At 29.2% G+C, this 17278-nt stretch overlaps 1 protein-coding gene across 1 annotated transcript; it reads left to right on the top strand.

Moving 5' to 3' along the window:
- The first annotated feature begins 10094 nt into the window (after nt 1-10094).
- On the top strand, nt 10095-11365 carry LOC137807950 (uncharacterized). Its single transcript, XM_068608817.1, has one exon. The coding sequence runs from the start codon at nt 10256-10258 to the stop codon at nt 11129-11131; it is 876 nt and encodes a 291-aa protein (XP_068464918.1). The 5' UTR covers nt 10095-10255; the 3' UTR covers nt 11132-11365.
- Nucleotides 11366-17278: the final 5913 nt, after the last annotated feature.

Raw genomic sequence — 17278 nt, 5'->3', positions numbered from 1 at the left:
ATCTAACATGATTTATGTTGATCAAATAGCAAAGTATATGGTTATAGAGCATCAACATCAAGGGACAAATGAAATAAGTGACTTGACTTGTATAATTGACAAAGCAATTCGATAAAAGGAGAGAGAGAAAGAAAACAAAATAACGATTTAATTATTGAAATTTGAGGAGAAACTAGTTTTGGTTTTCTAAATTGAAAATAGATGTTAAATTGGTAGTGTTATATTTCATTACTTCTGTCATAGCCACTAACTTGGGAGTTGAAAATTGATTTTATAAACTTCGAGATTAAAATATATTAAGAATTTAATAAATAGAGTTATCTTGAATTTTTAAAATTGCGAGAATTTAAAAATTGAATAAAAAGTGGCTAGCTTTGTGTGATTTTGTGGGTGAGAGGAGGATAAGAGTGAGGCCTTGGGAGGTGTGCTGTGCTATGGGCTGCATTTGGCAGTACTACCGTGTTTGGATTTGCGTTAACGCAACTCTCAACTCAAACAGTAGCTTCCACGGATCTCATTTGACGTGATTTCTCTCAAATACGTGATTCTTCCAACTATGTCTTCCAAACACAATGCTAACCTAAATTTCGTCACCATTCGCGGCCACAACAAATTCCAATATTAATGAAGGAGTGAAATGATAAATAGATTCTTAAAAAAATATTTTAGATTTAGAAAATATTTTTAAAATATACCATTCAAAATGTATTAATAGATTCTATATTGCATAATTGATAAATGCATTTCGAGATGTGAAATCTGAAATGCATTAATACATTTTAAAGTTCACGTTTTAACTTATTTTTTAATTCTAAAAATACATTTTGAAATACATTCCAAAATATTTACATTTTAGATTTCACGTTTATGCAGATATATACAATTTAAAATGTAAATTATTGAAAAATAAAACTGAAAATTCAATTTTTAGGGGGTGCAGCATCAATGTATGGGACTGCAGAATGCAATGGCCCAACATTAAATTCCTCATACTACAACAAAAGAGAAGCAATTTTTTTCTGCACCTCCACAGAAGACACGTGAAACGATAATTTTATCATTTTCTTCACCTTTTTTATTAACACCCCTTCTTCTTTTTCACATTCTAAAATTCTAAACTCTAGAATTTATAATACATTGAAAATACATTTTAAACTCTAGAATTCTTTTGTATTCCGAATTTGAGAGTTTAGAAGGTCTACGAATTTTTGGAAATGAAAAAAATAAAATAAAAATACTACACCTTTTGCCTAGGGTAATTTTGAAATTGAAAGATTTATGGAGGCGCAGAGGAAAAAATGGAGGTAGAGAAAGTAATTGCCTACAACAAAAGATACATTTTCCTTATCTTGGCCTTACCAAGCCTATATTCAGTACAACAATAAAGCCCAATACGATATCATTTCATTTGGGCATTCAGTAATGTGGAACTCATTGGTGAAAAAAAAGGAATACAGAAAGTACTAACATTTGAATAGACATTGATATTTTCGGTCTTTTCAAAGTTTGAGCAGAAATGTCGCAACCAAAACATTTGAATGGATAGAGATTCATGTATTCATATCTAGTTTATGTACTGCGTCTTCTATAAGTTCTTTCTTTATTTTAAGCCCAAGAAATTAAAGAAAAGAAAAGAAAATCAGAAAAAAATAAAAGTAAGAAATATAAAAAACGAGAATAGATCCACGCATTAAACGTTCTATAAAAATGTAAAAAACATAAGTACGAAAAACATATAATCAATAATATTTTGAAACATAATTAATTATATAATAAATATTAATAAAATAATTATAACATAATTATTTATATTTTCGTTACAATATCTTATATTTTATATTAGCAAAACACATAGACTTCCACGTAATTGATTATATATAAATACTAATAAAAAAATTTAGCATACTTATTTTATTAAATAAATAATTTTTTTTGAAAGGTAAAATTATCTAATTATAAGATAATACTAAAGGAAGTTATGAAATAGTATATTATCACTAAATAATAAAATATAACTTATTATATGTTTTATATAATTTTCATGCTTTACACATAATTAATTAATTATGTTATTATTTTTTATTGACATTTATATTTTCTTTATTCTAAAATAAATAATTAAATATTATTATTCTTAGAATAATAAAAAAATAGAAATATTAATAATAAATAAATATATTATAATTTTACTTATTAATATTTGATAAATGAATATATTAATAATCAAAATATTTTTACTTAATTCAAATAGTTTTAATTTCCTCTTTTTCAACCTTCTACTTTCCTTCGTTGTAAACAAAGTATAAATTATTTTTTATGTAATGATATATATTTATTTCTCTTGGCAGTGCCCATGTTAGGCATCTTTATTGAGTAGGACCCACGCAAGGATGTAAAACAAATGAGGAGTCAAATTTTTATATATAATTATATTAATAACAGTGTCGTTTAGATAAGAGTATCCAATTTGAATTGAGTGCGAATTTTTAATATATATAATTTTGTAAGTATATGTTCAATTTTTTTAGTATAATATTTTATTTAAATACTATTTTATTTCGATACTTGAAAGAAATAATTTTGACAAAAAATAATTTTCAATAAAATTTTATTTATCCGTAATCAAATTAATGATGTTTACATCAAGTTAATATGCTCAAACAAAATTGTTTTTTGCAAATATTTTTTTTTCTATATAAATTGTATAAACAACCATGTTGAAATATTGAATTTACTTTCTTTTATACACAAAATTTATAAAATTTATGCACTGAAAAGTGAGGGATATGATAGAAAAATGTTTTTAAAAGTTACTTGTATCAATGACCGAATATTTTGTGGGTAACATGGTAATATAGACTAAATTAATTACTAGTTTTTCTGTATGATATAATTAACATAATTAAATGTATAAAATCTTATTGTAACATTAAGATTAATTTTATGACTTATTATAATTTAGACACAAAATAAAAATTCACTACAATCCTATACACTACACTCAAAATAAATATAGATATTTTTAAAAAATATATATTATTCTATGAAATTTAGTCACTCTTTTAAAAATGACGTGTCCGTGTCGAACACACGTATCGGACACGACACTCGTAGGACACTTATAATTGAAGTGTCAAATTTAAAAAATATTTATTAAAATTATGATAATTTTAGCATGATTCTTACACAATTTTAAGTACTGAAACTGTAACATACCTATCATAAATTTTTATTATCAATTTATATAATTCATCATCATATAATATATACATTTGTGTCCTATTTATACGTATCTTCATATCTATATCTTTATTTATATATCTATATCTTTATTTATATATTTATATGAGTGTCTTTGCCACATTATTACCTTTCCCTATTATATACCAAATTCTAACTTATTCAACTAATTATCTTTTACACTACCACATCCTCACTAACTAGATCTCTCACAAACGACTAGAAGTATTCAGTCGACTCACGTTACTGAAGTTCAATAGTTGAGTTATGTGGCGTGGACTTGAAGTAAAACCAACCATGCCTAAGGCTTACGACAAGTCTTCAATTTCCAAAGTTTTTTTCTATCTCTCTTACTTTTTCTGACCAGTCACAATAGAAGTAGAAATAAACAAGTAACTTGAAAGTAGTTTCAAATTAAGATTTTGGCAAGACCATATGAAGTTAGGCAAATGAAGAGGTTATCAGTCCAAGAAAGTATCTACACATTTGTTTATATTTGATGGCACTGATGGTAATGTCGGGTTCTAGAATTGAGATGGGTGTTGAGGAGTAAAAAACAAACACCACCCATCCCTATCTACATATAATATACCTCTATCCCTTACTATATATGCTTACCTATGCACCAAACCACATGGGGAAAATTCTTGAAGACTTCTCACATACCTACAGGTGGCAAAAATAGCAAATTATTATGATTTAGAATGAATGAATGAAGAATAAAATAAAATATTAGAGCACCAAGAATAGGATACCTCATGCAATTTATATATATTCTGATAACCAAAGTGTGTTGGGGAGATTCTAGTTCCTTTCAAGTGTCCAAATCTGGTTGGCTTTTGATGCTCTAATTATGGAGGGAGTGTCTGCTTTGTATCTAAACATGGCAAGCAAAACAGTGAGCAAAATAACCAGCACGTGGTTTGCGTCATTTCTTTTTCTTTTAATGTATAAATAATCAACGTCTTTATCTTCTAGATACCATGCACCCCTGCGTTATATATACAAACATTTCTGTAATTTGTTTAATCGTTTGTTAGATTTGTTAATAACGCCTTCAACTGTAGAAACTGTTTGATATGAAGATGGAGTTCAGAGAACTAGAAGGAAAATCATATTTTGAAAGTGCATATGTGGGGTATGCCTGTGTTTTGTAGGCATGACATCATGTTTCTATATCCTAATTCTATTTAATCTAGATTGTAGATAGAGTTGGTGTTCTTGCAACCATAGCCAAAATGTTCAAATTTAAGACGGTTTTTATTTTATTTTATTTTTTATTGATAATTTTTATGAAAATGGTAGTGTATTTATCTATTGTTTGTTTTATAATTTTACAAAAATAAATTAACTACTGGTTTTTAGACTATACACATTCACGTGAAATATAGGTAAATGTGTGTCTTTGTCTAGATAAAATTTAAAATAAATGAATATTTTTTAATACGATTGAGGAGTTGTAGCCGTTGTATCGATTTTTTTTAATTTTTTAAAACTAATTTTAAATATATTTCTTCACATTGTTTCGGGTTATTCCCCCCCACACATCACTAACAAAAGTTTCTGAAGTAGACATGTGAATGTGTGGTGATTTACTTGTCATTGGAAACATATTAATCACTTCAAGGGTTGTCTTGGAAACATATTAATTATCACTTCAAGGGTTTTCCAATGTTGTATATGTGTATGGGTTTTCACTTTTCATTCATTACAATAAAGCCATCTAAATACCGAATCAAACATACGAATATAATGAGTAACGGTATCTGTGATGGGAGAAAATATTTATCATAGCATAATTGAAAGGATGGGTATGAATTATTGAATAAAAAATCTGATTCTATTCATCCTTTACTTAAGCCTTTTAATATGTGTATGTATGTTTTGATTTTTCTGTTATCTAAAAATAAGGTATTGTATGAAATGTGGTTAGAAGTTTCTTCTCATCCCTGGACAATGAAATGTATTTTATTAATTATTTATTTGTTGGGTTAACAATTTCACCTATTTTGACACATTGATGATTAAGTGAGTCTTTTGACCTTATACAATGTATAAATGTGGATTTTTTTTCTTGTTGGAAATTCTATATTTATATTATAATTATAAGATAGGGATGTGTTCACGTTATTGTTAATTGTTGATTCCATCTTGAACTTTGCACAAATGCTATAATTTTTTGGATTGTAATTTTCTTGTTTCTTTAAGAGTGTTTTTTTACAGAATCTTAGTATACGGATTGAAGTAAACATGTACTCTTTTATTTATATATTTTTTTTACTTATTAAAAAGTTATTATAATTATCTAAATATCGAATCAAATATTAAATAATTTATGATTATTTTAAGTATTAATATAGTTTTTTAATTTGTTTATTTTAAAAATAAACAGTTTTCTATTTTCCAATAAAGAAATTCTCTCTAGTTATTAAAAAGATGATAAGAAAATCAACTTATTAAAAAGTGTTTTTTAAATTAGTTATTTTATAAATATTTTTATAAATATTTCTAAGTTTAACTATACTAGTTGATAACTAAATTATGGTTCTAATTTATTTAGTAAGTATTAAATATAAAATAAAATTCACGTTTTTTGTTTTTAATTGTAAGACCTGAATGTTTAGAGATATAAATTTTAATTCATGAATAATGAAAAACTCTATAAATAACCTACAATAGTGTATCAGTTAGGGCCATACGACTAATCACATGTCTCGGTCTTCGTCACTAGGTCGACCGAGATCAAGGTCCTCATCAATGGGTCAACCGACAACGCAAATCCAACTACGTTTAAATAGAGTCAGTGAAACTAATCCATGATTAAGAACTAGGTAATATATCCATAAACACGGTCCATCTCCTTAATCGGGCCCAATAAGAAATATCCATTAAAATAATATAAATAACACAGTGCTCTGAGAACCGAGTTCCGAATACCTTTACTGACTTGAGCATCAGAGTACCTTTTGCAGGTACCTTCCGAGTCTGAACTACGAGTCTGATAGGTGAGGCGAGTAAGGAGGAGTAAGGAGCTTGTAAGGAGGGAAGCCGAAGTGCAATCCGACCAACCGATTAAGGAAGGAGGAGTGGTCTCAATAGTTCTTTAGACCCCAACCCCATTCAAGAACAATAAATAACCTATAATAGTTCAGTGAGTCTCTTTTTGAAACTCCAATAATTTAATTTTAACAAATTTTTCTGTTATAGAAGTGTTGGTAAATAGTTAAGCAGAGTTAATTATGACATGTATATATATTGTTTGTGTGTGTGTTTTTTCTTATTTGACTAGTTTTAATAAGATCGGAGTAGAATTCAAATTTAAACTTCCTTTAGATACGCAAGTTTATGAATTGTTTTTGTCAGCTAGCCGATATAAGCTAACCTGATAATTAACTGTTATATATCTTTGTTGTGTATTCTAGTTTAGATACAAACCATTTTTTTATATGTGAAAGGAACCGTCATACCTAAGACCTAAGTCTAAGTAGAATGTGCAAAATGAACTTTTTTTTGACTGAACATAATTTTTTTTTTAATAATTTTAAATACTTATATTTATTATATTTTTTTATTGTTGATAAAAAAAATTAAAAAAATAGACTACCTCTCATAGTTCAACAGATATTCCATACAATAAAGACCTATCATTTAAACCTGAGAAAATCCTTTAACAAAAAATTAGTTATGCTTGACCTTAAAAGGTCTTACAAAAACTAGAAAAAAGTTATACAGAGAAAACTGTGATTGTACAAAGCACGCAAAGATAAAGATTCTTGATTCTATCAGCTTCCAATCCAATAAATAAGTTGTGCTCTTCAGTTTACATAAAACTTGGATGCAGAATATGAACTCGGAAGACCACAGCTGGAGAGACAGACCATGAAGCACATATGAATTCAACTGTTGACAATGAATTTGATTTTGTTATTTAAGACCAAAGGAAAACTCATAACAAGAGCCGATAATTGCTTTCATTGAAAAGTTGAGATAGATTTGAATGAAAGAAATAATGATTTGCCATGTTCGTTGCAAAATCTTGAAAACTCCAGTTCACCACTAATGAACACAAATGCAAAAGTAGATACAAGAAAAGAACAAATTTAGAACTGAAACTCTATAATAGAATTCTAATACCATCTGCTTTTTATATACAATTAAAAAACGACTTTAATTTATTAATAACATAAATATGTTTCTGATCAAGCCATTAATTGAATTCATTACTGACAAGAACTTGCAATATTTTAGAATAAAGTGAGACATCTCCGACCCACACCGTTGTCATACTTATCCCTCACCACTCCTATGTGGACGACATAGTGAAGCACACAGTAACAGTGATCTGAAATGAATTGCGATGCCTATCCAAACGGCCACGTAATGGGTGTTTACAGATCCAGTTCACTTTGGCAGAAACTTTATTCATATGGAAGGTACAAATTCAGTGACACCTAAAAAATAAAGATGGTTTCTGATCCCCAAACATAGCCTCATCGTGAACATTATTCCGTGAACAGTGCTAAAAAAAGCAACATGTGGTATGTGGAGTTCGTGAAATTTATGTTACACTCTCAATAATGGTACTTATGACCTTAACATCAGATCCTCCACTCCCACAAAATCGTACCTTGTGTTGCTCTGACAGGCATGCTTCACCACCAATGTACACCACGTCATTACTTGTACTACAAAAGTAGGAACCAATCAGAACCTATGCCAAACCAATGGCTCTGATTGCTCCATTTGTACTAAGTTGTTGCATGCAAATGGGGTCCACACGACCACACTATATCCTTTAGCCGATGCCGGAATTATTGAACTCTAACTTCAAAATTCAAATATCAATGGCTGAGAGGACTATACTCTCTGTCCTACCACCAGAGGTTATAGGCACGATACTCCATGGACTTTCTTTTGCTGGGACCAATGAGGAACGGGGGCACCATTCTACGTGGCCTCCTTCTAGATGCTCTAGGATTGCTTCCATTGAGGGCAATGGTTATCGATAGTTCGGTGAGTTGGAGTGATCCTATTGGCTCAATGTGTCCTACAACGATCCAATCCACCTCTCAATAAACCCACATTTTCCAATCAAATTTTGGTTTGTTTTCTTCCACACTGTAAATATAATCATCTCAGTGGCCACAAATTATGCATTTCTTAACTGCATCGGACCCTAGTCATCAATACCCAAGCATTAAGTGACTGCACCTGGTGTGATTATTCTTGCTGCCTACACAGTTTTTTTTGCAATTGCATCAACCCTGATAACAGAAATCCCTTTGCTTGTGGTTCAGGACTTGTTCAACCTGACCGTGTCATAGATCTGGCCTCGTTTACGTTCTAGGCATCACTGATTATTTGAAGTTATGTGCTTCTGGAGAAGATCATCTGCTATCAAGTTCAATCTCAATAGATCTTTCATTTGTTCATAATTATTCTGTACTCGTAAACAGCATGACCTTGTTAGAGTTTACGGGCATCATTTGAATTACTAGGTGACCAAATAACCTCATTATAAAGGGTTGGAATATAATGGGTTGGAAAGGTTTATTAATTTTTATATTTAATCATTTTTATCGATGATAAAAAATCTGCAAATATAATAATCCTAGACCCTAATTCTTTCCTATTACAACTTTAAAAAAGATGAATTTAGTTCAACTCATGTTTGGATAATTATAATGCCGATTAGTTTAGTGCCATTTTTTCTACCTATCTTATCTAAATTCAAAATTTTACTCAAATCTAGTACTATTCAAAGTAATAGTTTAATATTAATTAATTTAAAGTAATTTGACAATTGAAATTTCGAAAAGAAAAGTATTGACGAGTAATTTAGAGAAGTACAGCTATGACCTTAGCAGAAACAAACAGGCAGCACATTTTTTGATAATGTAGGTCTTATTTGAATACTTTTTATAAGAAAATAAAGAAAAAGAGATTTTCTTGTAAATTAAAACTAATGTATGAACCTAACTTTATACAAGCTCAAACTAAAGTATTACATACCTTACAGAGTTAATGCTTAGAAAGGATACATAATGTTTGGCTGAGTAAGCAACTAATTAGCGAAGACCCCTAATTGAAGAATGAAGGTAAATCTTGTGAGTTTAAAGGGTGTTTGGTGCTTTGCATTGACATAAACAACTAGAGATTGTCCTAAATGGAAATATATATATATATATATATATATATATATATATATATATATATATATTTTGATTTTGTGTGAATATGGTATTATGAATTTTGTAGTAATAATATAAATAGAAGGGATGATAGATTGACAACTCTAATTTTTCATATAATCATATTATAATTTTTAATATTTTTTTATATATATTATTTAATTACAAATTTATTTTTTATTATATATATTTATTTTAAATTTATTACATAAAAAAATGTTATACAACTAAAAAAAATTGTGAAACTATCATTTTCCACAAATGGAGCGGGTGACTAATGAGAGTGTTTGAGCGCTTACAGAGTTGAGGCAGTGTTTGCGAAAGTGATTAGCTAAGCAAGAGAATTTACTATAAACTGGGCCTGCCCTGTGGTTTTAGGCGCTACTTAAAATGGTAACGAGAAGTTTGGTAAAATGAAATGTGACGTCATGAAACTTGGGTGCCATTGGGCTTAACAGAGGTGGACACGTGGTGGTGGCAGGATCTGGAATCCTCCAATACCTCATATCCAACGGTCAAAGTTTCTGATTCACAATGCTCGAAGCTCGCAGTCTACGTGCCGCTTTTCTGTCGCCACCACTGGGCACTCCTCCTTCTCCCATTCGTCCCCTCACGTTTCCCACTCCCATCCCATGACACGTTTCCCTCCCCAACCAATCCCCTTCCCCACTCCCCTCCATCTTCACTGTTCTACACGTGTCCTTCCTCACACGTGTCCCTTTCACGCTTCCTATAAAACCAACGCCTCTCCTAATACATCCCTGTCTCTATTAACGCAATAACATTAACAAACAGCAAAAACGGTGACTGTAATCACACTGCAAATGGATGGTAGGGGAGGCTGTTGCATCGCCCGCTATGTACCCGCTGCATCCCACGTCTCCACCATGGACAAAATAATGCTTAGGTTTCGTCCTATCGCTCCCAAACCCGCTTCGGACGCTTCTTCCTCCGAGAGCAGCGATGCCTTACTCAAAACCAGAACCTCTAAGAGAAAGTGCGTAAGTGATATCAACTGTAACACCAAACGAAGGACTCGCCGCAGGAAGAACACATCCTCTCCGGAGCTCAAGCAGAAGCAGATGCGGAAGCGGAAGCAGCCGGCGGTGACTCTTCCTTTGTTGCCGGAAACTCCCGATCGGAAGGACTCTCCGGTGAGGGATCTAACTCCACCGATAGCAAAGGAAGCAGGAAACAACTACACGAACAACAGCAACAATTACTTGAAGAAGAACGTGCCGGTGTGGTTGAGTTTCGAGCGTCGGAGCTTGACGAGGAAGGTTGAACCGTACGATGCGATGATGGCAGGGTGTTGTTCGTGTGTGACGGTGGAGTGCGTGACGAACGCGTGGGTGGAGGGGGAGTGGCTGGGGAGTACGGACGAGGAGCGGAGGGTGAGACTGAAGAGGGACACGTGTCCGGGATTGATAACGGACGGGTACGGGATGGTGACGTGGAGGAACGAGGCGTACTGTGAGATGATGAAGGGTGAGAGAGATGGGGCGGTGTTCCTGGTGATTAAGGAGGGTCTACTGCTTCCATATCCTTCCTTTACTTGTAAGGTGAAAGTGGTGCAATACGTATGGGGAAGGGAGAGAAGTTCGGTGACGCTACCATGTGATGTATGGAGGATGGATTCTGGTGGTTTTGTTTGGAGATTAGACGTTAAAACGGCTCTTAGCTTGAAATTGGGTTACTGATTCCAAAGGTACCATGCAACGCTCACTACTTCGTTTCGCTTTTGATCCCAATTCAACACTTTTCCTTGAAGTGCTCAGAACTGTGAATATTTATAAATATAACTACTGAGGCATGTATCTCATCTTTTGTTCTTTAGATGACTTTACAGTTTGAGTTTGAGCTTACAGTAGTGAGTTAATGATCAATATTATCGTGTAACACTTCTGCTAAGTAAAAGTTTTATGTTGCTTCCATCTCTTTATTTCATCGTTAAAGGTTTGAGGTAATAAACATTTAAATCATTAATCGATGAAATGGATTGAATTTTATTGTGTGAGTTGGTGCTAGGAAAGGTGGGACAAAAGGGTGAAAAATGTGTTGTGGGGGAGATGGGACTTAGGAGTTGTGGTGGGAACTAGGAAGGGCAGGTGGTCACAAACCTATTCTGTCACTTTGGATACCATTAACCCATGTAACTCTGGCGTCATCTGATTGCACCACGTTGCTTAATCCAAGCCAACGGTGTTAACTTTTGCAGAAAAGAAAGAGAAAAGATATACATGTACTTATGCTAAGCGATTTCTTATCAACCTTTTCCGTTTCCTTCCATTTACACACTATATTAAAACATAAACATTTATCGGTTTTAAAAAATAGTTTTTTTAAGGAAAGAATTACTTTATATTTCGAATTATACTAAAAATTAAAAATTATATTATAGATTATATAATTAGAATATAACTCTTACTCTTTTAAATTGTGTAATTAACTTTTAAATTGTCTAATCAAATGAAAAATTGTATTTTAAATTATGTAACGAAAAATATAATTTTTACGGATTATACAAAACTTTATAACTTACTATTCAATAAGTGTGTTGAACATGAGCTTCTTTAACGTCTCCAATAAAAAAAAACATCAAATAAAAATTAATTTTAAATAAAAGAATAATAAAATCATAAAATAAAAATTAATTTTAAATAAAAATTTAAAAAAAATTATTTTTTTAATGTCATTCCTATTATTGTTAAATAATTTTTAGGTATCTAATTAGTTATTAAAATTTTTTTAGAAAAATCTTGATAACTAATTAGATATTAATTTAAAAATTATTTAATAATAATATAAATTAATTTAAAAATTATTTTTTTAATTTTTAAAATAATTTTTAATTTAGTTATTATAGTAATTAATTATTTTTTGTTTTTAAAATTGATTTGTATTTTATATTTTTTTTATAATGGTAACAAGATGAGACAGCAAGATAAGAATCAGAAAAGATAAGAATATTTGAGGATTTCATCAAATTTGGACAAAATGGGGTGGAGTAGATGAACTTGGAATGGTCAGTAGGGAGCAACCATTGGGAGGTGGAAAGAAATGTTGACGTGGTTAAAAAGAAGAAGAGGAGATGGAGGATAGAAGGGCGTGGTGACGGGTAAAAGTGTCTTCAAGGCAACTTAATGTTTATGAAAGAAAATATTTTACTCATGATTTAGAGTTAAAGAAGTGTGGCGTTTTCTTTGATAATATGGAGACATTATTTGTATGGAGTTCAATTTTAGGTGTTTAATGATCACAAAAGTTTAAAATACTTGATCAGAAAGAGTTGAATATGAAACATAAAAAATGGTCAGTACATGTGTCAATTATGATGATTGAAGAAAAAAAATTGATTGAGCAATTCAGAGATCTAAATTTGATAGTAAAATTCCATGATGATCATATTAGTTGCAGTAAGTTAACTATAACCAATGATTTCCTTAGAATGATAAAAAAAAGTGTTAAAGAATTCTAGTTTATAGCGTACTGTGGAGTTGCTAGGTACAAATCAGGCATGAGGAAAGAGATATCTTAATATATTGTTGCATGTTTGACGTGTCAAAAGGCAAAGGTAGATCATCATAGATATAGTGATTTGTTGCAGTAACTGGATATTCCCGAGTGAAAATGGGATAACATTGTTATAGATTTTGTTACCCATTTGCCAAGATCAGTAGGGGGTCATGATTCCGTCTGGGTGATAGTTGATCAACTGATGAAGAATGCTCACTTTCTTCCAATTAGTTTGAGGATATCTACGCCAAGTTAGCATAGTTGTACATCAGAGAGGTTATGAGATTGCATGGAGTGCCTTCCAGTATTGTTTTGGATAGAGATCCTAGGTTTACTTCACGATTTTTTTGTAGACTCTACAAGATGTATTAGGAACTACATTGAGAATAAGCTTTGCATATCATCCTCAAAACAAATGGACAATCTGAGAGAACGATCGAGTCTTTAGAAGATTTGTTGAAGACATGTGTATTTGATCATCTGCGGAATTTGAATGAGATGTTGACTATTGTGGAGTTTACTTATAATAATAGTTATCATAACAATATTGGGATGACACCACATGAAGCTTTGTATAGGAGGAAGTGCATAACTCCTTTATGTTGGTATCAAGATGGTGAGGTAATATTTGTTAGGTTAGAGTTATTTCAGCATACCATTGGAATTTGTGAGTGATGTGATGCTTGTGAGAGTATTTTTATTTCTTTAAAAGGTATAAAATGTAAGATTATAAACTTACCATGGTCTTTGAAAAAAGTAGAATAATCAAAATATTAGGTATTTTATGTAAATTTGGATGAATTAAATTTATTATACCAATGTTTTTTTTATTTCTTTTATCAGGAAAAAGGAATAAATTAATATGAACTATAATCTAATATAGTTCAATAATAATTTATAAAAAAGTACGATTTACTAGAAGAAAACTGTAAAATTTTGAATATATGTAAGGTTATCCAGTTATTATATAAAAATAAATAATTTAAATATTCATAAATTAAAAATTGTAATTAGAGAATCTTTTGTATTATAAGTAAATGGTATTATTATGTAATTTGTTTATTATAAATAAGTATATATTTTTGCATTAAAATTTTATTTTATTTTATTATTAATTATTATTATTTTATTTTATTCCAATATTTATATTAGTTAAATTTATTTATTTAAGATAAATTCAAAGATAATCTCATAGGTGATTTTTCCTTATTTCTCTTCATTTAAAAAAAAATATTATCACAAAATCGTAAATTTAAATAACAAATATCTTTTCATATTTTATTTGTAAAGAGTACATCCAAATACAAAAATGTGTTAGATCTATTCTAACACTGATAATATATACTCTCACCTTCTAGTTTAGGATTGTCTTGGCCTCCTTTGTATGCGCAGCCACCTATTCCTCTATCTCTACTTGATAATGATAATATGTAGGCTTTGTATGCGCACTCTATGTCTCTCCTTCCTTCATGTGAGTAATCTCAATTTTTCTGTAAATCTCTCACTTGTGCTCTTTCGACCCTTGTTTAACCCTTTCATTGAATCCCAAACTATCTGTTGTTGTGTCCCTGGATTGTTTCAAGGACTTCACTATATTTATTGCTTGGTAAAGTTGTTCTTTAAGTCCTTTAACTTTTGCTCCTCGCTCAATTCCCTGTGCCTTCCTACACTTTACTCCATCTGCCACCACTAATATCCTATCTCAATGAGATCCCATTACTTTTTACAGTGGAGAAAATTCTCTGTCAGAATAGCCCAGTCATCACAGTGACCATCTTCTACAATTACCAAACTACTCTTACCACCTTCTACAATTCTTCTCAATTCATTCTACTAGAAAAAACAAATGCAGCTTCTTACTCAACTCACACTCATTGTTTCTCTCACAAATTTAGGATCAGGTCCAACAATGAATCTTTGATACGAATTGTTAAATAAAACAAGAAAAAATGGATCTTGAGGGAGAATGTAATTTCTGAATACTGGAAAGCTGCAACTATTGACCTAAGAGTCTTACACAATGTATAATTTACAACCTCTTACTTAATTACTTCTTATTAAAATATTATTTGTTGAAAGAGATATAATCATTCATTTATTATTATAGAAAATGAAATAGAAATTAATTTTATAGAATAAGAATAATTAGTTGTTGTAGTGACTAAATTATAGATAATTTTAAAGATTAAACAAAATTTTGGTTTCTAAATTAGTTTCTATTAGTTATTGTTAAATAGGTTTTAAATTGATATCTAATTAGCAACTAAGTTTTAACTACCAACTTAGATACCAATTTAGAAATCATCTAACACTAATAAAAACTAATTTAGAAACTAAAAGTTTTTTAATTTTTAAAATGATCTCTAGTCACTATAACAACTAATTATTTTTATTTTTTAAAATTGGTTTCTATTCCATGATTTTCTTGTAGTGTAAAAGAAAATGAGTTGTTAAAACATGATTTCTCTAACTATATCTAAATGGACTTTTTTTTACACATTTTATTTTTCTAAGAATTCCCTAAATCTAGTAACACAGTTTATTTTTATGTTTGATTTATTCTTTCAAATAATCGTCAAAATGTTTCATAACTTTTAAATTATCTTCTTTCCATCCCATTTCTCTCTTTCTAATTTTGAAATATCTTTAATCTTACATTTAAATTTCTTAAATAATGTATCAAATTCAATCAAAGCAAAGTAAATAAATTATATAAATAAATATTTATTAAAAACAATATTAAAATTAATTAACTTAACAAAATAAAGGAACATGATAAGAATGGAGACACGTCTGTCATTAAGTGGATGACTAACTAATAAAAAAGAAACTAACTCCTATTAGTCGGTTATAACAACTTTGTAGCAGAGACTAATATTTAGTTATGAGAGTTATATATTTTTAAAGGATTTAATAGTGAGATTTTAATTTATTTTTTACTTGTTTATTTTTTAATATCAAATTATCTTTTCATTTATCTATTTATATAAAAAAATTATTAATTTTTTTTCTATGTATTAGTTAAAAGAAATGAAAGTGTTGTTAATGAATATTTTCATTAACTAAATTATAACAATAATAATCTGTATAAAACATATTATTCATAATTTTTTTTAATATTGTGCATTCTTATTTAAATTAAAAAAAATAGATGGCTAAGTATTATGATTTATTTGATTCTTATAAGAAAAATAAAATTGGAATTACAACATAAAATAAAAAAGTAACAGAAAGGTATAATGAAAGTGGAAAAAGAAAAAAACAAAAAAAATAAGAAGTTGCTCGGTGAAGGCAGTTTTTAAAACTATAATAATGTTTTGGAATATTCTATTGCTTCTTCCTCTTTTGTATTCACCTACGAACATGAAAAGAGGATAGTAAAACAACTAAAAAAAATAAAAACATTAATAAATAAACAATCAAAATTTATGCAATCAATACAGATTGATCCGAACAAAATAAATGATAATGTTATTGGTTCAATAAAAAATATCTTAATGTTTTTTTTATTTTTTTATTCTTTTTTCTGACTCTTTTTGTCACACTCCTATCAAAATTTTAGTGTTATATTGTAGTGAGTGGAGTTAAATGATCTACCCACATGTTTCAATTTAAAGTTTTATTTAATTCATTCTTTTTTTCACTCAAATCTCAAATAGTTTCTTTCAAATTTAATAATTGATTTTTTTAAGTGTTTATTATAAAAGAGACTAACAAGCACGATTTAAAAAAAATTAAAAAGGAAAATATTTAAGCAAGAACTACCACAGAAACATCACTTCTTCATTTTAAAGTAGTGTTTGCTCAATTGCTCCATTTCAAAATTTGAATTAAATTAACACACTTTTATTAATTTTCTTCAATAACATAATGTGTTGAGTATTTAATCTAATAACATTAATTACTAGAAAATAATTAAATTAAATAGAAATTAATTTTAAAGATAAAAAACAATTAATTTTTTTAGACATTATTTTAAAATTTAAAAAAATAATGATAAAATTAATTTTTATTATCGATAATTAGTTTTAAAATTGATATCTAATTAATTATTAAGATTTTAGCTATTAATTATTTAAATTATTTAAAAAAAATGTAAATGGAGAAAATAAACTATATAACAGTTTTCATCTAAATTTTAAATTCGGAACCACTTCTGTAAAAAAATATATAAAAGGATAAAAAGATTATTTGAGATCACTGTTCTTATTTGACATTTTTATACAAATGTTCCTATTTGATATTTTTCATTAAGTCATTTAATTAAAATACAAATTAAATTATTGAGTATAAAAGTAATAAAATAGGTTGTGAAATGGGGTGGAAATTTT

This window comes from Phaseolus vulgaris, chromosome 3 (genome assembly GCF_000499845.2).
Source record: "Phaseolus vulgaris cultivar G19833 chromosome 3, P. vulgaris v2.0, whole genome shotgun sequence".
Classification (NCBI taxonomy): domain Eukaryota; kingdom Viridiplantae; phylum Streptophyta; class Magnoliopsida; order Fabales; family Fabaceae; genus Phaseolus; species Phaseolus vulgaris.
Note: the sequence above shows the minus strand (reverse complement) of the source record. Positions and strands in the feature narration are given on the sequence as shown.